The sequence below is a fragment of the Bos grunniens genome, chromosome 22, assembly GCF_055505025.1.
Source record: "Bos grunniens cultivar Pamir isolate PY7600 chromosome 22, Bosgru_T2T1.0, whole genome shotgun sequence".
Taxonomy (NCBI): Eukaryota; Metazoa; Chordata; class Mammalia; order Artiodactyla; family Bovidae; genus Bos; species Bos grunniens.
In genome coordinates this window covers 4,826,164-4,848,303 of record NC_141186.1, presented here as the reverse complement: position 1 = coordinate 4,848,303, position 22,140 = coordinate 4,826,164, and the positions used below count along the sequence as shown (strand labels likewise).

Sequence of the window (22,140 nt, the reverse complement as noted above, 5' to 3'; positions counted from 1 at the left end):
CTAATTCATCCCCCTCCCCCCACACTGTGGTAACTATAAGCTTGTTCTCTACACCTGTGACTCGATTTGTGCTTTGCCAATAAGTTCATCTGTACCATTTTTCTAGACTCCACATATAAGCGATATTATACAGTATTTACTTTTCCCTTTCTAACTTACTTCACTCAGTGCGAGTCTCTAGATCTACCCATGTTGCTGCAAATGACATTATTTCTTTTTTCAATATTGAAAATATTCCATTGTTATATGTACCACATATACATATATACAATGGCTGAGAAATATTCCATTACATATATGTACCGTATCTTTATCCATTCCTCTGTTGGTGGGCATTTAGGTTGCTTCCATGTCCTGGCATTGTAAATAGTGCTGCAATGAATATTGGGGTGCATGTATCCTTTCAACTTATGGTTTTCTCCAGATATATGCCCAGGAGTGAGATTGCTGGGTCATATGGAGACTTTGGGGCTTCCCTGATAGCTCAGCTGGTAAAGAATCCACCTGCAATGCAGGAGACCTGGGTTCGATCCCTGGGTTCGAAGATCCCCTGGAGAAGGGAACCCACTCCGGTGTTCTCGCCTGGAGAATCCCATGGTCTGTATAGTCCATGGGGTCGCAACGAGTCAGACATGACTGAATGACTTTTACTTGGATCTTCCCTGTAGCTCAGAAGGTAAAGAATCTGCCTTCAATGCAGGAGACCCGGGTTCTATCCCTGGGTTGGGAAGATCTCCTGGAGAAGGGAATGGCAACTCACTCCAGCATTCTTGTCTGGAGAATCCCATGGACAGAGGAGCCTGGCAGGCCAAGTCCGTGGTGTCGCACAGAGTCCGACACGACTGAGCGACTAACACTACTACACGGAGCTACTTACAGGGAGCTGACACCCATATGAAGATGTTCCTTCTAAATTTATTTTCAAACAGTCTTGAATTTTCTTCTGGTAGAAATAGTGTACATGGGCTAAAGTTACTGATTTGTGTTTGCTAGTTACTTTAAAAAGATTTGGCCAGTAGATCCACCAGGTAAAGTCCCTACATAGCAAACACATTTTGCCTTTGTTTGGTACTTTGACAATGAAACTCAGAAGGTTAGAATTTTTGCTCAGCTCAGCAGCTGGAATAAAAAGATATTATCTGAAAACACTGCATTCTGAACAGAATTCTAATGATTTCAATGTCCTTTCCAAACTTGATGATGTGCTTTGAGGGGAAATGTGTCTGCAAGTTTAGAGGACACAGCCCTTAAAATTAAGCCTTACCTAATCACCAATTACCAATGAAATCTTGGCACTTTCTTGAACTTTTTGTTGTTGTTGTTCTAAAGGGAAAGTTTATATTGACACGTTAGCTGTAAATGTAAGGTTTATTCATCAAAAGTATTATAATTTAGCCATGTATAGCAACAAATCACGCAGTGGTTCCATAAAAGCATCTTGCATTTCTTAGAATCCTATAGTTAGATAGTATAGTATTAGTTTAGTCATTTAGTCATGTATGACTCTTTGCGACCCCATGGACTGCAGCCCTCCAGCTTCCTCTGTCCATGGGATTCTCCAGGCAAGAATACTGGAGTGGGTATCCTTTGCTTCTCCAGGAGATCTTCCCAATCCAGGGACTGAACCTGGGTCTCCTGCACTGCAAGGTGGATTCTTTACTGTCTGAGCGATCAGGGAAACCCAGTAGTTAGATATCCTGTTTGTAATTAGGTAAAAATGAAAACTGACCTTTATCCTTGAGAATAAATAATGCTAAACACATGAAAAACAGAAGATTTATGATTCACACAAGCCTAAATAGAATTTAAGAGAACTGAACTCTGCTTCTTCTTGGGAGCTATCATCTTTTCTCCCTGTCAGCACAGATTTAACAAAATACCCGATGTATCCCAACATGGGGATTTCAATTGTGCATTCATAGAAGATTCCAGTGTGACAAGCTGCCAAGCAAAGCAGATATCTAGTTCAATCCATCACCTATTAAAATCCTGCCAGCGTCATGGTGAAATTTCAGAGTTTAGGAAAGAAACCTTGCAGTGGCAATCAGCAACACGTGCCTGATGGCATCGGCAATGTCAGCAAAGAGTGCATTCCTGATTTCGTCTCGTAGTGTTCTCTTTCAGTGAACAAAAAATAAAGTGCAAATAAAAATGCTCTCACTGTCATCCGCAGGATTTGACCCGATCAAGTCCCAGAGTCCAACAGACAGACAGAGAATGTGTTTCCTTGCAGAAACACCAGTACGAGAGAGGATCCAGGTGAGGAAACTTTTAGTCCCTTTTCCTTAAAAGTGAAAAGTTTCTCAGTCTTTCTTCTAAAGTTACGAAAAGGGTACACTGCACACAACTCAGAAATGTCAGTCTCTGAAGAAGAAAGCCTAAGCCAGCTGTAGCTTTACACTCAGGATTTCTGTTGGTCTCTCATCCCTTCTTTCCATCAATTCACATCTCCCTTATAGATCATTACCCCTCCCAGGTAGGAAAAGACCGGAAGCACCGTGCTCTGTGTTAAGACTTGACCGAAGCACTGGCTTCAGATACAAGCCTGGCTGAGACCTTGGGGCCGGCAAGTCAAGCCTACAAAGAACCTGCAGGACTCTGGCTACAGTGTAGGGGTCCGTGAGCTTCATCACAATGGGGGAAGCATGTCTCTACCCTATGTACAGAGACCTTATCTGTGACAGTTTCTCAAAATCGTGGAGGAGAAGACATGAGAAAGGAGAAAAGTTGTAAACCAATCATTATTATGGGCAACCTACAGGAGATGTGTAGCTACTCATACCTTGAATTTATTTGTAAAGTAGGTTCCAGTGACTGCCACACAAGAGGTAACCCAGTAGGCCTTTAATTCTTATTTTCATTACTTGTATTTATTTTTATTATAGGTGTTGAAAGATTCAGCAAGTAAATCAGAGAAGCACCAATCTAAGCGATTCATCTTATTTATAGCCACAGAGGCTCCTCCACCAAACTCATTAGTAAAGTGTGCAAAGTGAGCAGGATAAATGTGGTAGACATGGCTGATGATTGCTTTTTCTCCAGTTCTTCCTGTACCAACACTCATTTTACATAATTGGCCTAATCTAAAGCAGAATTTGCAGTCATCTACTCATATAACTCAGAGAAGGCAATGGCACCCCACTCCAGTACTTTTGCCTAGAAAATCCCATGGACGGAGGAGCCTGGTAGGCTGCAGTCCATGGGGTCACTAGAGTCGGACACGACTGAGCGACTTTACTTTCACTTTCATGCATTGGAGAAGGAAATGGCAACCCACTCCAGTGTTCTTGCCTGGAGAATCACAGGGACGGGGGAGCCTGGTGGGCTGCCGTCTATGGGGTCGCACAGAGTCGGACACGACTGAAGTGACTTAGCAGCAGCAGCAGTACTCATATAACTGAGTCATGATAACAGTAATTTATTGAGTGTTTGATATTTCTTGGGTGCTATTTTAAGAGCTTTAAAGCATTACTTAATTTAATGAACTGAAAGCATAATAATTTAGTCGTGATTGTGTCCATATTACAGATGAGAAAACTGTGGCTCAGGAAGTTTAACTGCCTAAAGTCCTAGATCAGAAAGGATTTTCTCTCCCAAAGAGCCTAACTAAGAATCCATGCTATTAATCACCAAGTCACTCATTCCTTCTCTTCACATCCAGGTGATTTTATTTCTTTGCCCTAGATCATCACCTACGTATTTTTATGTTTTAATGTTACAGAGTAACATTAAAACATTAAACCCCACTCTGATAATAAAACCAAGAGCAGTTGCATCAAGGTTCTTCATACAATAAAACAACCAAGAAAACTGTCATAAGGAAACAACGGATGGTACAAGTAATGTGTTTCCAAAATGCTGTTTAGCCAGTGTTTCCAAGTTAAAAACAACAAAGTGGTGGGTGGCCCGGCCACTCCTGTTCCCAGGAAATCTGTCCCTGGCACAAGTAAGTGCTACATCTTAAACCAGGGGTCCCGAACCTCCAGGATCGTAATGCCTGATGATCTGAGATGGAATTGATGTAATAATAATAGAAATAAATTACACAGTAAATGCAATGCCCTTGAATCATCCTGAAACCATCCCCTGCCCCACTGGTTCATGGAAAGATTATCTTCCACAAAACCAGTCCTTGGTGCCAAAAGGTTGGGGACTGCGGTCTTAGACAGGGTGACCTAAGCTCAAACATCATGCAGAGTCTAATCAGGGGAAGGGGTATTAGGGAGCAGCAGCCATGGCAAGAAGATCTCATAGGGACAAAGGAACACACACACACACACACACACACAACTATTGCTAGGGAGAAGGATACTAGAAATAATACATCCCCAAATGGGTGAAGCTGGAAGCTGGGGAAGGGAGGAGGAGGTGCTCATGAAACACTTTGCTAGGGTCCTGAATGACAGTTGAAATAAAACACAAATGTCTTCCCTTCTCCTCACAGCTTTGCAAGTATTGTAGAATCATACACCTTTGGTATCTGAAAAAAAATTCAGATTTTGCCAGATGTGCTTTCCTTGAGGTTGCAATGAGATGATGCTTGACCTCAGCATGAAGACCAAGCTAGCCCCTGCACTCCCTAAACACACACACATTATTTCCTTAGAAGGTAGTTGCTTCCTTCTAGAATGTCTCTTTAGAACTTGGCAAGGCTTCTTTCCTCTTCCTATGTTGGCCTAGTCTGTGCTATATGTTGGTCTGGCAGCTTCTACTGGATTCTACCTGATGACTTGGACAGAAAAGAACAGCCTGGATTCCTTGCCTGTTCGGTCTGATTTCCACAACACAGACCAGATGAACTCACAAAGCCCCCAAGGTAGGCAAATAAGAGTAAACAGGGACACTTGCAAAATAGGGTCTAAAGTTCTGTTGTCAGAAGCTACATATGCTTTATTTTTCAAATACAAAGCAAATTATCAAAACACTAGGAGCAACGTGGAATGCTCCTTAAAAAAAAAAAAAAAAAAAAAAAAAAAAACTGGACAAAGCTCAATTATGAAAGCCAGGTGCTACGATCCTTTGAGTCCAGGAAATGGATGCCTGTGTATGTAACTCCCTGTTTTTGATATGCATGACTTTATTTATATTTAGCTTTGAAAAGAGTTAAAATGTAGCATTGCTTCTTCTTTGTACGACTGATACATTCACTAATAAGGATTAATGACCATAATAAGGTGTAACATGTCATACTTTAAACATTGTTTTCATATATTCTCTCGGCTTTGATCCTCCCCAAAGCCATGTTAAGTATAGTGACAGAAGAGGAAACAAAGTTACAGATTTGAACAGACCCAGGAGAGGACACCAGAGATCCTGTCACACAACTTCCCACTGGGGACCTTTCCCCTTCTCCCAACTCTCATGAGTGTATCGTTCTAGAAATCTTCCTGTCCTCTTCTTTCCAAGAGCTAGAAAACATGCAAGAACTTGACAAAGATACATAGAATCACTAGCCTTCAGCCTGTATTCTAATGGAATATATAATATTTTTCCTTGGGGACTTATGTCATATTGTACCACAAAATGGGAAAAGCTAGCTAGTAGAACATAGTTTGAATATTTGGGGAAGAAACTTTCCACTAAAGAAGAGAATGACCCTTTTGGTTAACATAAAAGTCATCTACCAACCTTACTATCTATTATCTAGCCATACCTATTAGTCGATGAATACCTTCCTATTTCAAATATGATGCTTTGAGTCAACACTGAGCCATGATTCGCAAAGCATCCAAAGAAAAGAAAGCATAACAGAAAGAGAAGGACAACAGAAAAGCTTTCCTCCTATAATGGATTTAACCGTCCAGGGCACTCAGTACTACCTGTAGACCTTCCCTCTTCATGACAAATGGCAGACATCAGCGTGAGAGGTTGATTGCTATTTCCTCCAATCAAGTTGATTCTCTCCCTCCCTCCCTCTTCCTCTCTCAACTCTCTTTCTCTCCATCACTGTCACTATCTCTGTCTGTTGTACACGCTTTTGTAGAATTTCAGGAACAGCTTTGTATCTGGAAAATAAGGCTGCCAGGAAAAGGCATGGAATAGAACAAAAGCTTTACCCCAGAGCTTCTACATGTTACAAAAGCTTGCACTCAGATAATAGAAACATCGAGCCTCAGGTGACTGAGAACACTTACTGTTGGTTGCATAACGTATGGCGGATGAGGCATCCATGAAGTGCTCTGGACCTATGCATCAAACAGCATTCATTAGCACAAAGCAATCACAGAGAGAACTCGGTTCTTGCGTTCAGTGGAGTCACACTAGGTCATAAGAAAGTGGAGTCCATCTGACTTACAGCAAATAAGTGCTCAATAAACTAAGGATAGAAAGGAAACTCTTGGACCTGATTCATTTGGTCCCTGAAACATGGTAAAATGAAAGCAAATTCCTACTTCCCTGGAGCTGGTGGTAATGCCCACATGGGCCAGGCTACACCATGGGCACATTTGGAGGCTGGTATTGGAGATGCAAGTCTTAGGAGGCTTCAGGGATCAACTGTTCAGAGGTCAACATGCTGGAAGACCCAGGTGAATAAAGAAGGAAGCATTACTTAGCATGATTGCTAAGACTTCCTTTTTTTCTGTCATTGGTTCTAACCTCAAATTCTCAAGTGATCCCATCTTGGAAATAAATCCAAGTGGTGAAAGTTGAGGAATGAATTAGAGATCAACCAGAAATTTGGGGGAATGCTTTGGGTTAAACCCAAGTTAACTAAGTCTGTGATTTTTCTCTCTTGTAGTAACTGGTATGGTTACTAAAAATGAGTGTATGAACCAGGAAAATGTTCCAAATGTTCCCCATCAGCCAAATGAGAAAGTCAGCTTCTAAGAGCTGATTGTGACATAGATAGCCCTGAAGATTTTGGTTTGAATAGACTCACATCAATGAGACTGCCAATGAACTTTAGATTAAAAAAAAAAAAAGTGGTGAAAAGCAAGACTCAACAACATAGGAAATTGCTCGAATTCCTTTTTGAGAAAAGAGAGCTGGAGTTAAATTTCACTTATGGGCCCTCCCAAGTGAAATGACAGCTCTGTGGAGATTTCATTCATGACACCAAAGTGCTCTACAATGGAGCTCAGTGGGTGGTCTTGGCTGAAACAGAAGCCAAGATTTGAAAAAAATGGGTAAAAACACCAAAAAGCACACATTACAACCAGGCAGGCCTGTAGGAAGAACAAAAACCGAACAGCATCTGCACTTAGCCTCATGGGTCCCAAGGAAAGGCATTTAAGAAATCAGCCATCCAGAGACCCTCTAATGCAATTCACACAAAATTCTATTCCACTCACACACTGACATGTATCAAGAACCTAAGTGCAGACACAGAGTGAAAATGATCTGCTTCGGAGGGAGGGGGATCTGTGAAGGAAAAATGGGCATCGTGTCAAGCGTGATGCTCTGACAGTGGGGATCTCCTGACATGACATAGATAGGTAGTGGATGAAGAACGTGAAACTTCACTGAATTCGTAGCAATCAGCAACATCACAATCCCCACCCCAGACCCCCACGCCCACCCCCACCATAAGCATGATATAAGGAAACACACATGCACACACTCTCAGTCTCTATCTCCAAGGCTGTAAACAATGCCACTCCACTAGCTAGATAGCATTCATAGGCAGTTTTGTTTCTAATTAGAAGAACTGTCTAAAGAACTCCATGAGGTAAAGAGAAGGAGGGAGAAATACTTATGATAACTCAAAGGAATAAGATAAGGAGCCCTGTTTGAGGGGAAGGATGGCTATTTCTTTCCATCTGCACAATTAACGTTAACTGGCGACAACGTCTGGTTTAGGACACAATGAGTCTCAGATTTTCTTGCGTTTCAACATGTGGAACCCCTGAGGCCTCTTCTGGCCTCTTTGGAAGTGAGAATGAAGTCAGAGGAGGAAGTAGGAATTACGTTTACCCCTTTGATAATTTTCCCTTTTTCTTGGAGCCAGTGATATAGCATCCATCCATGTAGCTTTCCATGGATACACAGAACAACTGTGACAAATAACAATGATCCAGTATCCCAAAGGGAGTGCAAGGAGTTGCCAGAAATGTGTTCTCAGAAAAGATACACTAGGGAACGGTGACAATCAAAATAACAGGAAACACACGAAGTAACCTCTCAGTGGTAAGAAAGCTGAACTAAGGTTGGCTGAAAAGTACCAAAATCATGAAAACTCAGCAGGCAGAATGGAGGCTCAGTGGATATTTATAATTCAGCGAAACAGATGCAAACAAGCTCTTGAAAGGGTAGGCTCAGTGGACAGTTTGAATATTATGACTATGATATTATGATAATATTATGAATTTAGATGTGACTAAAGGGAAGACAACTTAAAAATTCTGCTGTGTCCTTTTTGACTTGAGATGGGCTATTCTTGGCAAGAAAGGTCCCTCGGGATGTGCAGGTAAATCGGACATACCTGGTATGTGGAGACAGGGGAAGCAGCAATGAATGGCGTGATGGATGTCTGTGGAATCATGCGGTTGGTTGCAATACTGTACGGTGAAGAATAAAATCTGCAAACAGAAAAAAAAAAAAGAAGATTCATAGATTTGTGACGCTAACGCATGCCTGGCTGCTGACCAAATGCTACCACGCGTGTCTGAAGGAGATTGACTTCCACCCTCGTACCACCCATTCATTGTTAACAGGAGCGGACAAGAGACTGATGGTCTTTGATTCCACTAAGAAATAAACTGTTCTAAACGAAATGACAACTTTGAGTCCGCTAATAAAATTGGCCACGCCGAAATCTCTTAGGCCAGGTGAGTGTCATAGTATGTTTAATCAACAGGGGAGAAAAGCTGTGGGTCTTGTTTTCGTTTGTTTGTTTTTAAGGCAACGCTATTACAAAGCTCCTTGAAAGGAAGGTGAATTGGTAGCACCAAGCTTTACGAAAGTGGCTGTTGTTACACAGACATAATTGCATTTATTTCTTCATTCAAGAAAGAGGATCAGCTTCTAGACAGTTCTGGATAACTTATGCTAGGCATGAGTCCAGGCCCTCAGGCAAAAACTAACCTAAGTACTTTCTCCATGAAAAGAAAAGGACAATTTGTGGACAATTTGGGTCAAGGTGAAGATAGGAATCTTTTCTGAATTTAATCAAGGCACTGATGGAGGTTCTGGACCTGTGTGATATTCTCCTGCAGACTCTAAAAAGCACTGAGTTTTCTGGTCCTCCGGTGAACAAGTACAGAAGAACACTGGGCAAGATGATGTGTGGGTGCGTGCTCAGTTGCTCAGTCCTGTCCTCCTCTTTACAATGCTATGGACTGTAGCCCAGTCCATGGACAGCCTCCTCTGTTCATGTAATTTTCCAGGCAAGAATACTGGAGTGGGTTGCCATTTCCTCCTCCAGGGGATCTTCCCAATCCAGGGATCGAACCCATGTCTCCTGCATTGGCAGGCAGGTTCTTTACCATTGTGCTACCTGGGAAGCCCCTGGGCAAGAGCAGAGCTCCACAAATCAGAGGAGGGATGATTCTTCTGGATATCTATTAAAGGATAGATTTAACAGAGATCTAGGACTTCCCTGGTGGCTCAGACTGTAGTCTGCCTGCAATGCAGGAGACCTGAGTTCAATCCTTGGGTCAGAAAGATCCCCTGGAGAAGGGAATGGTTACCCACTCCAGTATTCTTGCCTGGAGAGTTTCACGGAGAAAGGAGCCTGGTGGGCTGCAGTCCACGAGTTCACAAAAAGTTGGACACCACTGAGCGACTAAATTTTCACTACTTTCAAAGGGTATTGAAAACACTGACACTCCATCTCCACTCAGACTATACCCTGGAGCCCATTAGTTATCTAATGCTCAGATTCCTCAGAATTTTAAATCATGTTTCCTTCTTCATATCTCACTGGTAAGGGAAAGTCTAGAGTGACTAACCACTGAACATGCACACAAAACCAGGATGCCTGTGATGGACTATTTCCCTGTTATGAGGATAGATTGGGGAAATGCCTATTAGGGATCATGGAATCATTGTTTTCATTTTGCCATACTCTTCAGTTCAGTTCAGTTCAGTCGCTCAGTCGCATCCGACTCTTTGCGATCCCGTGGACTGCAGCACGCCAGGCCTCCCTGTCCATCACCAACTCCTGGAGTTTACCCAAACTCATGTCCAATGAGTCGGTAATGCCATCCAACCATCTCATCCTCTGTCATCCCCTTCTCCTCCTTCCCTCAATCTTTACCAGCATCAGGGTCATTTTCAAATGAGTCAGCTGTTTGCATCAGGTGGCCAAAGTATTGGAATTTCAGCTTCAACATCAATCCTTCCAATGAACATACAGGACTGATCTCCTTTAGAATGGACTGGTTGGATCTCCTTGCAGTCCCAGGGACTCTCAAGATTCTTCTCCAACACCACAGTTCAAAAGCATCAACTCTTCGGTGCTCAGCTTTCTTTACAGTCCAACTCTCACATCCATACATGACTACTGGAAAAAAGTAATGTCTCTGCTTTTTAATATGCTGTCTAAGTTGGTCATAACTTTCCTGCCAAGGAGTAAACGTCTTTTAATTTCACAGCTGCAGTCACCATCTGCAGTGATTTTGGAGCCCAGAAAAATAAGTCAGCCACTGTTTCCACTGTTTCCCCATCTATTTGCTATGAAGTGATGGGACCAGATGCCATGATCTTAGTTTTCTGAATGTTGAGCTTTAAGCCAATTTTTTCACTTTCCTCTTTCACTTTATTCAAGAGGTTTTTTAGTTCCTCTTCACTTTCTGGCATAAGGGTGGTATCATCTGCATATCTGAGGTTATTGATATTTCTCCCAGCAGTCTTGATTCCAGCTTGTGCTTCCTCCAGTCCAGCGTTTCTCATGATGTACTCTGCATAGAAGTTAAATCAGTAGGGTGAGAATATGCAGTCTTGACGTACTCCTTTTCCTATTTGGAGCCAATCTGTTGTTCCATGACCAGTTATAACTGTTGCTTCCTGACCTGCATACAGATTTCTTGGGAGGCAGGTCAGGTGGTCTGGTATTCCCATCTCTTTCAGAATTTTCCACAGTTTGTTGTGATCCACACAGTCAAAGGCTTTGGCATAGTCAAGAAAGCAGAAATAGATGGTTTTCTAGAACACTCTTGCTCTTTAGATGACCCAGAGGATGTTAGCAATTTGATCTCTGGTTCCTCTGCCTTTTCTAAAACCACCTTGAACATCTGGAAGTTCATGGTTCACATATTGCTGAAACCTGGCTTGGAGAATTTGGAGCATTACATTACTAGCATGTGAGATGAGTGCAATTGTGCGGTAGTTTGAGCATTCTTCGGCATTGCCTTTCTTTGGGATTGCAATGAAAACTGACCTTTTCCAGTCCTGTGGCCACTGCTGAATTTTCCAAATTTGCTGGCATAAGGAGTGCAGCACTTTCACAGCATCATCTTTTAGGATTTGAAATAGTTCAACTGGGATTCCATCATCTCCGGTAGCTTTGTTCATAGTGATGCTTCCTAAGGCCCGCTTGACTTCACATTCCAGGATGTCTGGCTCTAGGTGAGTGATCACACCATCGTAATTATCTGGGTTGTGAAGATGTATTTTGTACAATACTTCTGTGTATTCTTGCCACCTCTCCTTAATATCTTCTGCTTCTCTTAGGTCCATACCATTTCTGTCCTTTATCGAGCCCATCTTTGCATGAAATGTTCCCTTGGCATCGCAAAGTCAATTGAATTACTACTTTAAGTTTAGTTTCTTTTCTTTTTAAAAATAGTTCATGACTGAGTTTGGAATTTTGGAGACAAAATCTTCATCATCCTCAGAGTTCTCTGATGTTTTGAATAGAGAATCTCATGAGTCACCTTTCTAAAGAAGCATTCCACAAGAACCCCACTGAGTGTAGGGGGGCTAGATTTCAATGTTTCCAGGGTTCAAAGAGTAAGTTCTTTAAGCTAGATTCTACAAAAGTCTCCAAGCAAGGATTATAGAACTAGAGTCTTAAATTGATCTAGGTTTCAACAAGGATTATAAGGTTAGGGTCTTTTGGTTAAAAAAATGTAGTTGAAAAAATTACTCCTTTACCCATTGCATTCTCCTTACTATCCATACCTACATCTACCTCATCTCTAAATCTGCTTTTGTGTAGTTTAGGAAAAATGAATATTGACTATGTAATGTACCTATTAGAATGATGAAATTAAAAAAAAGCCAATCAGAGCTGTCACAGATTTAGAGAAGGTGGAATTCTCTTTCATTCTTGGTGGAAATACAGCATGGTCCTGCCCTTTTAGAAAACAGCTTGGCAGTTTCATATAAAGCTAAAATACACATAGCATATAACTGAAAAATCCCACTGATACATAGCAACTAAAGATAAATGAAAACTTGAGTTCACACAAAAACCTTGATGCAATTATTTACAGCAGCTTTGATACTTGCCAAAAACTGAAAACAAGCCAAATATCCTTCAACTGAACAGATAAACAACATATAGTCCATCCATACATGGGGAGGCTACTCAACAATTAAAACAAAAGAAACCCTGGTATATTTAACATGGTGAATCTTAAATGAATTATGCTAAATGAGAGCTCTCAGACTCAAAAGACTTTATATTTTATATCTATTTGTATAACGGTATGGAAAATGAGAAACTATACAGACCAAAACCAAATAACGGATGCCGAAGGCTGGGGTTAAGGGAGGAGTCTGACCACAGAGACACACGAAGGAATTCTGGGAAATGATGTAACTGTTTCTTCGTTGCTCCATTGTGCGCTTTTCAGACCTCATAAAATTGTACCCTATCAAGAGTGTATATATGAATTACTTTTAACAAATCCGACTTTTAAAAAGACAATTACTATGCAAGAAAACATCTATTCTTCCACTTAAAAAAAAAAAAAACTGTATTGAAGGATTTACTATGTGTACCAAAGATGGGTAAGGCATTCATTTGAGTTTCTCTCTTTAACCACTTAACTTGAATCTCCTTTGTACATTAACCAGCCTAAATCCAGCCAATGGCTTTCCACTGCAATGAGAACAAAATCTGAATTCCTGGTATCGACTATTGCTAGCACAGTAAGGCTATCCTTACTTGAGCCATCTCTCTTCCTTGAGCCAACTAGGATCCAAAAAATTACAATGACCTTCTGTCACATGAGCCTGTCATTCTCATCTTGGGCCACTGCCCTTATAATTCTCTCTACCTGGAATGCTTATTTCCCCAAATCTCCCTATAACAACCTCTTTTTCATTATTGGTTTCACTCAACTTTCCCTTCTTCTGAGAGGTCCATAGCTAAAGCAGCAACCACCATCTCTGCCCCAATTGTTCTCTATTCCTTTCCTTGACTTTAGTTTTGTTTTCCCCCATTGGCATTATCACTATTTGAAGTAGCCTTTAAAAAATGTCTTTATATACTATTGGCTGAATGTGTGTGTCCCTTTAAAATTCATATGTTGAAGTCCTAACTCCCAGAGTGGCTGTATGTGGAGATGGGACCTCTAAGGAAGAAAGCAACATTAAATGAGCTCATGAGGGTGGGGCCCTAATCTCCCAGGGTTAGTGTCCTTAAAAGAAGAGATGCTCCGCAGACTTCCCTCTCTCTCCATACACGCACACGGGGGAAAGGCCATGTGAGGACACAGTGAGAAAACAGCCTTGGAAAAGCCAGGAAAACAGTCCTCACCCGAGACTTAATCAGCCAGATCTTGATCATGGACTTCTAGCCTCCATAACTGTGAGGAAATTTATTTCAGTTGTTTAAACCCACACGATCAATGGCTTTTTTTTTTTTTTTTAACAGCAGTTGTGCTGACTAATGCAATGCATTTATTGGTTATTTCTCCCTCTAGAATGTTGGCTTCAAGAGAGTTGAGGACACCTGGACTTTGTTGCCTAGGACAGAGCCTGGGGCATAATAAATACAGGCAGACCTCATTTTATTGTGCTTTGCTTTAGTGTACTTCAAAGATACTGTGCTACTGCTAAGTCACTTCAGCCGTGTCCGACTCTGTGTGACCCCATAGACGGCAGCCCACCAGGCTCCCCCGTCCCTGGGATTCTCCAGGCAAGAACCCTGGAGTGGGTTGCCATTTCCTTCTCCAATGCTTGAAAGTGAAAAGTGAAAGTGAAGTCGCTCAGTCGTGTCCAACCCTTAGCGACCCCATGGACTGCAGCCTACCATGCTCTTCTGTCCATGGGATTTTCCAGGCAAGAGTACTGGAGTGGGGTGCCATTGCTTTCTTTGATCTATGCTTAATACCTGATGGCTGACTGAATGAATAAATGAGTGCAAAACAGCTTAGGGAGATAAGCAGTGATCATTGTAAAGGATGGCTAATGTCAAATGTGTGGAGACACAGAAGATGCCATCTGTTCAGATAGGAAGCTGAGAAGTGAGAACTGAGAAAGCTGGCTTACATCACATATCATCTATCTGTACCTCTGTACATCTCAGTGAAAGCTTAAACTAATGCCCATTTTCTAGGCATATAGAGAAATTGATAATCAGAGAAAACAGACCTTTTCTACAAAAATCATGGTTTACATCTAGAAAACACACATACACACACACACACACAACCCCTTCAGGTTTTATCTTAGATCTTACTTATGAAGCAGTGAACAGAAAGATTTATGTGGGGCTCATAATGACCTAACAGGCACTCATGACCACTCCACTAACAGCCCTTTTCTCCATGTAGGTTTAACTTCTCTTAGAAACCTAGTCTCAGCCTTGCATACCAACAGCATAAATCATGCTTCACATTTTAGAGTGGCTGGTTTATTTTGCAAAAGGTACCAAGTGGCATATTAAAAATGAAAGCAAAAAGGACTGGATGGACAGACAGCATTTACAGGGAACTTTACGGGAAAAAAAAAATGAGAGCAGAAGCAGAAAAACAGCCAAGTAAATGGATACTAACATAGAGAACCCTTAGGGGAAATTTTCACGTGTTTTTGTTCTATTTGCTCTAATCTTATCCGTCCAATAAGAATGATATTTCATACTCCCCAGCAAGTTCCAATACTGTCTGCCACTCAAATCAGAGAGTCATTTAGAACAGAAAATGGACTGGAAAGATCAGACTCAGTACACTATCTTGATCCCCTAATTCTGGTATTCTGAAATAAGCTCTCCCCAAGTCCAAACATAAACCAGATGACTTTACAGGAAAGCTTTGCTTAAACCACGACAAGAGAGGCTGTTATTGCATCTGAGGTTTAGAGTCACCATGTCTAAAGAAAATGCACTGAGCCGGCCTCCAGAAAGAGAGCTGCAGAATGAGTTTCCCAGTCTCATCACTTGTTCTCAATCCCTGCCATGTATCCTTCGTGGTTCACACAGCCTCCACATTTTAAAAGGAGAAGAAAGAAAAAGAACATCCAGATAAAAACTTTAGGCATAGGCATCCTATTTTGGGGGAACAGGAAAGGTGAAATTGACAGCACTTTAATTTTGTGGCTATAATAAGAAAGCTAAGGTCATTTGAAACATGTGACTATATTTTTATATCTGGTTATATTAATATATGCATCATGGGCTTCCCAGGTGGCTCAGTCATAAAGAATCTGCCTGCTAACGCAGGAGATACAGGAGATGTAGTTTCGATCCCTAGATTGGGAATATCCCCTGGAGGAAAAAAATGGCAACCCACTACAATATTCTTCCCTGGAAAAATCCCATGGAGAGAGGAGTCTGGAGGGCTACAGTCCATGGGGTCACAAAGTGTCAGACATGGCTGAGCACACATGCGTAGGTGCATCATGCCTTGAAATGCTATTACAGAAAACTAGGAACGACTTTTTAACTAACCATTTTTTCTGGAAAGAGTTTGCTAAGATATTTATTTGACAAAATGCACACAGTAAATTCACAGGTGTGGCAAGTGTTTCTTTTCTACACTATCTTAAACAGAGACAGGAGCTTTCTTCCCAGGACCTAGAGATGTTTTTGGTTATCACAACTGGGTCAGGGGGCTGCTCCTAGCATCAAGTTGATAGAGGTCTGGGATGCTGCTAAACACAGGACAGTTCCCACCAAAAAAATGATATGATCCAAAATGACACTCATGTCAAGGTTGAAAAGCTTTCCTTGGGAATGTTGACTAGTTACTCTGGAGAGGTTTCACGTGAAAAAGTTCCAAATGTCAAAGGTACTGAGAGGTTTACTTAAGCAAAATCTATCCATAGAACTCTGAGCTGGCCTCTGAAAAAAGTCATAATTTTAGGGAACACAAAGAGTTATTTGGTTTTCTGGCTTTTAAAGCAAGTGGGCTCCAGAAGCCCAGAGAATGGAAGTCTAGGTCACTAAGAGGACATTATTTTACCTGCAGAAGAGCCATCTTCAGGGAATTTGGCAGTCAGTAGTGAAATCTTATTTCACTGACAATAAAAATAACATGAATGTATCAATAACCCCAGGGTAGGATTTTTTTTTTAACTCCAAAAAACCACACACAATCCTATATGCACACTGAAATAAATAGTGCTGCCTTGTCTTCACGTCCACGCGCAATTTTGTTGGAGTCAGAACCATGAATCCTCAGGGCAACCCTAGAGCACAAGATTAATAAGGTACTGGTCATCTTTATTGTAATACCATGTATCTTTCACATTACATTCCTTTCCTAGCGTAATAAGATCTGGTTTCTGTATCACTTAATATCAAATGCCATATAAAACAGCTGGCAAACCAAGGCCGTAGAAAATATTTCCCCCCCACATCTCTCCCAAGAATACATTTTATTCAAATCAAACAATCCAAAAGGCATTTACACAGCAGACCTTAGTGAAAAGGGCACAGGAAAAGATGAGATTTTGACTGGGGAAGGAATTATTTCCCACCTCTTATGCTCATATTTGAAAGTGATGGGATTTCATATTGGACTGTTAAAAAAGCAATAGGCCAGTAGTAATAACACATTATAGAGTTATGCCAGATAGCTCTGAAAGAAGAATGAGCATTTTTATTCTCCTAAGTTGACCTACAGTAAAAAAGTACTGAGTGGTTTCCTTTTCCATTGCAACCCAGAAACCTCTTCACTGTAACCTTCAAAGCCTTAGATACAAGTGACATTGAACTGATTTGTTTAAAGTGATCATTTGGGTAGATTCAAGCAGATGACATGACTGACATTTTCTGCCACCTACACTCAAACTGCTCAGAGACACCATGGTCCACATTTACATTTACAAATGTTTGTTCTTCATTAGAGAAAAATCAAGCTAAATTTGGGAGTACTTATTTCAGTTTTATGTTGCTGTATAAACATTGAAGTTATGGAATTCAGAACATTTAACAGTTTATACAACTGAGCTACCAGACACCCCAGACACGTCTGAATTTGATACTCAGAAGCCCCCATGACTGAGCGCAGTTCTAGGATGCTCCAGGATTACAAAATACGTCCTTTGAATAAAAAGAAAAATTGAAGTATGTGTGATTTACAATGTTACATTAATTTCTAATGTATAGCATAGTGACTGAGTTACACATACACACACACACACACATACACGCACAGACACACACACATTGCTTTCACTACTCTTTTCCATTATGGCTGATCACAGGATATAGTCTCCTGTGCTATAGTAGAACTTGTTTTCCCCTTCTGCATATAATATCTGCCAACCCCAAACCCCCAGTCTGTCCCTCCCCCACCTTTCCCTCCCCCTTGGCAACCACATAGAATTTCCATATCATCCAGCAATCCCACTGCTGGACATATATCTGGAAAAAACTAGCACTCAAAAAGATAAACCATGTTCTTAAATGTGACATGCCACCAAGAGGACAAGCTCATGTCCCTGCTCCATCAAGAGGCCTTCCACATCTCTTGCTAGAATGTAACTGCTTTTACTCTGTGGTCCTGTGACCATTTATTTTGACTTTTTTTGTGAAAAGAATAGAAAAATGTAAACAGTGAAAAGTCAGTCTCCCTATCACCCCTCCTTCTCAGCTCTCTGTTGGTCCTCCCCAGAGACGATTGTCACCATGTCTCGTGTCTTCCTTCAGAAATACTTCGTACATCTGAAAGGTAAGACATCATAAAACTCAAAGCACTCTTTGCTTCTTTCACAATACTCTTGGCATTATATCTAGAATTTGTGTGCATGTCCATTGTTCCTGATAGGATGCAAACTTTTTTTTCAAATCTGCATCACCAACATGATTTTAAACAGTACAACAGATATGAAAGAAAAGCAGTTTGTTGAACTGAGTCATCATTAAGCCATTTTTAACAATATTAACTGGATTGGTGTTGGTTGCAACTGTATCTTTAGATATGTTTTTCCTACATCAGATGGGATCAGTTTCTTCTCTGCAGCAATAAATATTTATGCCTCTGTTAGCTTCCTACTCTCCCTCTAAGTTAGGTTTGCCTACTGGATCGAATGGGCTTCCAGGGTGGCACCAGTGGTGAAGAAACTGCCTGCCAAAGCAGGAGACATAAGAGATGTAGGTTCGATCCCTGGGTGAGGAAGATCCTCTGGAGGAGGGCATGGCAACCCACGCCAGCACTCTTGCCTACAGAATCCCACAGAGAGAGGAGCCTGGTGGGCTACAAACAGTCCATGGGGTCACAAAGAGTTGGACACAACTGAAGTGACTTAGCATGCACGCAGGCACTGGACTGAACACATGGGTATAAAGATGGAATAAATACTTTACTCTGGACATTCACATTCGATCCCTTCATATGCTGAATTTTCTAAATCAGTTTCCACATCTTTAAGAGGTACATGCTGACAGTAAGTCAAGAAACAGGATATTGAGGAAACATATGTGGTTATTTTGACATCTTAACATCCATAGAAATGATTATTTATATGTTTCCATATAAGGCAATTAAAACCCAAAAGACCAAAATATTTTAAAAAACTTGTGTATATAAAGAAATACCAAGTGAATAAGGTTAATTAACTACAATTTTGCTGTTCCTTCCATTTCATGATATGAAATTTCTACCTTCTTGATAGCAACACAGTGCATAATCTAATGCTTCCAAAATTCCACTCTTAACCCAGGACATGAACAACTCTTGTGCAGTTTGGCTTCTTTGGATGAAACTGGAGGTTGCATTTAAAGATAATCAGATTAGGGTGTTACATGAGAACAGAGTGGCTTGATACCAGGAAGGGGGCTGTGTTACCTAATGCCACTTTGCTGCAGTCAAGCAGATGCCATCAGTAACATTTTCTATTTATGATTGGGCATTCATACTACCAAGTTAAACAGGCTGTAGAGAAAAATAAGACATGGAACCTGCCTTCAGATTTGATAGTCCATCAGAGAAATAAATATGATGTCAAGAGCTATGTGATAAAAAGGCTGTTACTGTGTCATATACACGTGTGTGCTAAGTCGCTTCAATCATGTCCAACTCTTTGCGACCCTGTGGACTGTAGCCTGCTACGCTCCTCTGTCCAGGGGATTCTGCTGGCAAGAATATTGGAGCGGATTGCCATGCCTTCCTCCAGGAGATGGTTGCAACCCAGGATCTAACCCGCGTCTCGTTATGTCTCGTTATGTCTCCTGCATTGGCAGGTGGGTTCTTTACCACCAGTGCCACCTGGGAAGCCCTAGCTGCATGACAGTCGCATGAAATGCAGTGTAACAATCGTGTCAGCTTTGACAGGGGCCACACTGTGCCGCAGGGGGTCCTTTAAACCTTACAGCGTCTTATGAAGACTTATTCTCACTGTCATCTCCACTTCATAGAAGGGGAAACTGAAGCACAGACGACTTGCCTACATGTGGAGAACAACAGAATTTGAATGCACGCCTGGGCAGGCTGGCTCTGGAGTCTGCACTTCTAACCACTGCTCACACTGTTTCTCTTGTGACTAATTGTGTAATTACCTCTGTCTGGTATGATTTAATGGTGTTCTCTAAAGGAGAGAAATAAAAGAAAGAAGGAAAGGAAGAAATATCACCATTCTCTGCAGGCAGAGAGAACTCCATGAGCAACAAGACTCACGGGTTAACATAACATGAGATACTCTGAGAATCAAGAAAGGTCCAATTCAGTTGCAGGAACCAAATCATGAAATTCTGGTGCCACTCTGGAAACTTTGAGTTTTGTTCTGCTTTTAATAAAGTCCATGTAATACTTTAAGCCAGGCAGGTAGATGATTACTTATTACTTTTTGCTTTAAAAAATATTCAGAAAGCAATGTGAAAATGGTTTGGTACTTAGTTATATCAGAGGCAGATAAAAGCTTAATACAGGTAGGGAATGGTAATTGAATGAACTCGACCAGTGGCAGGGAGACAGCTGGTTTGAAGATGTAGTTCAAAGAGAGATAGAAGAAGTCTTGACCAATTTTATCACTAGGAGTGTTGTAGGAGAGAAGGCCCAGAGAACTGGAATTATGACTTAAATGGCTTTAGAGTGAACTTTTTAAAAACTGTAAGAAGTATTTTGATGTTTTTCATCTATTTGGTTTGTATTATGAAGGACTGATGAAGACAAAGCCCTCAGTTGGGGTCAGGACATCTAGGAGCAGCGGCCAGTGCAGTGAGAGACACAGATGATGGTTCCCTGTGGCTAGTTATAAACTTGAAGTATGAACTTGGGAGTCTTCAGTTCCTAAAAGCAGGAGGAGTGGATGAGAAACAGCGTGAGAAAGGGCTAAACCCTGAGAAAGATCAGTAAAAGTGGGCAGAAGGGGAATTCACAGACACCAGAGGAGCAGTGCAAGGGGAGGGCAAGGAGGATCCGCAAAGGAGATGTGTGTGTGTGTGCTAAGTCGCTCAGTCATGTCTGACTCTTTGCAACCCTCTGCCCATATCTGTTCTTGTGAGTCTCCAGGCAAGAAGACTGGAGTGGGTTGCCATGCCCTCCTCCAGGGGATCCTCCTGACCCACGGATCAAACCCACGTCTCCCGCGGCTCCTGTACTGCAGGTAGATTCTTTACTGCTGAGCCACTGGGGAAGCCCCATTAGAGACAACACAGGAAGACAATGTGTAAAGAATACTAAAACTGTTTACCAGTAAAGAAAAAGCAAACATAGTGTGGTCACTACAAGTTACAGGCAGAAAAAGATTGTTTTGTTTTTTGACTGCACCACACAGCATGCGGGATGCTTGTTCCCTGACCAGGGATTGAACCTTTACCCCCTGCATTGGAAGCATGGAGTCTTATCCACTGCACCACCAGGGAAGTTTAGAAAAGGACAGTTTTGCTTCTGCCCTCTTTATAGGTGGGAGAGACTTGACTTTTACAGGCTGAAAGGAATATTCAGTGGACAAGGCAACGTTGAAGACAGGGACTGCTGGATGATACAAAGTTCTTTATCAGATGAGAGTACATAAAATCAAGAAGATGGTATCCTGAGCATCTTAACTGCAATTTGCTTCCTGAGGGAGATGTTCATTGTCCTTAAAGTCTAAGCGGGCAGTGGGAGAGGATGAACCACTTTTGCAACTGTTGAAATAGTTCAAAGGATACAATGTTCTACTGTTAGTATAAAGTACACAGAGACAGACATCACAGAGAGGATGCTGGAAGGTGGACGGATATACCTGCAGTTGACCTCTGTACAGTGTAAATGGTGATCTGGGAGGAAGACACAGTCCCCAGGGACCAGGCAGTCCCCATGGCGTCTAACGGCACCACGAGAGTTCAGACCGCGGCTGCTCAGATTACAGGTTGAAACCCCGGTTTTTTCTCTTCAGGTTTGTCGTGAGTCACAATGAAAGTCTGGACACTTAGGTCTTTGGGGAAAGATTCAGATTTTAAATTGCGCATTGGAAAGATGACTGACTATAGCAAAACATAAACTCATTCCAGCCCAGGCCTAGGACATGGGGGCGTTTCTAATAATTGACCTCGAACCTTGGGCAGGAAGATCTTTATAATAAGCAGATGTATGCATATATAGTACAGACAGGTAGATGGATTCACATATTTATACACACATATGCTGCTGCTGCTGCTGCTAAGTCGCTTCAGTCATATCCGACTTTGCGACCCCATAGACGGCAGCCCACCAGGCTTCCCCGTCCCTGGGATTCTCCAGGCAAGAACACTGGAGTGGGTTGCCATTTCCCTCTCCAATGCATGAAAGTGAAAAGTGAAAGTGAAGTCGCTCAGTCGTGTCCGACTCTCATCGACCCCATGGACTGCAGCCCACCAGGCTCCTCCGTCCATGGGATTCTCCAGGC

General features: G+C 41.7%; 1 protein-coding gene across 20 annotated transcripts in view; it reads right to left on the bottom strand.

Annotated features, from left to right (window-relative positions):
• The window catches only part of RBMS3 (RNA binding motif single stranded interacting protein 3), a 797,532-nt gene that overhangs the window by 110,861 nt on the left and 664,531 nt on the right, over window positions 1-22,140 (bottom strand). For 11 of the 20 annotated variants that reach the window (XM_086365588.1, XM_086365575.1, XM_086365577.1 and 8 more), the window contains 2 exons: window positions 8,423-8,519; window positions 6,135-6,185 (listed from right to left, as the gene is read on the bottom strand). In XM_086365588.1, coding sequence (XP_086221714.1) covers window positions 6,135-6,185; window positions 8,423-8,519 — 148 coding nt within the window. The remainder of the gene's footprint in view (window positions 1-6,134; window positions 6,186-8,422; window positions 8,520-22,140) is intronic. The other 9 variants (XM_086365579.1, XM_086365582.1, XM_086365591.1 and 6 more) reach the window with 1 other exon arrangement.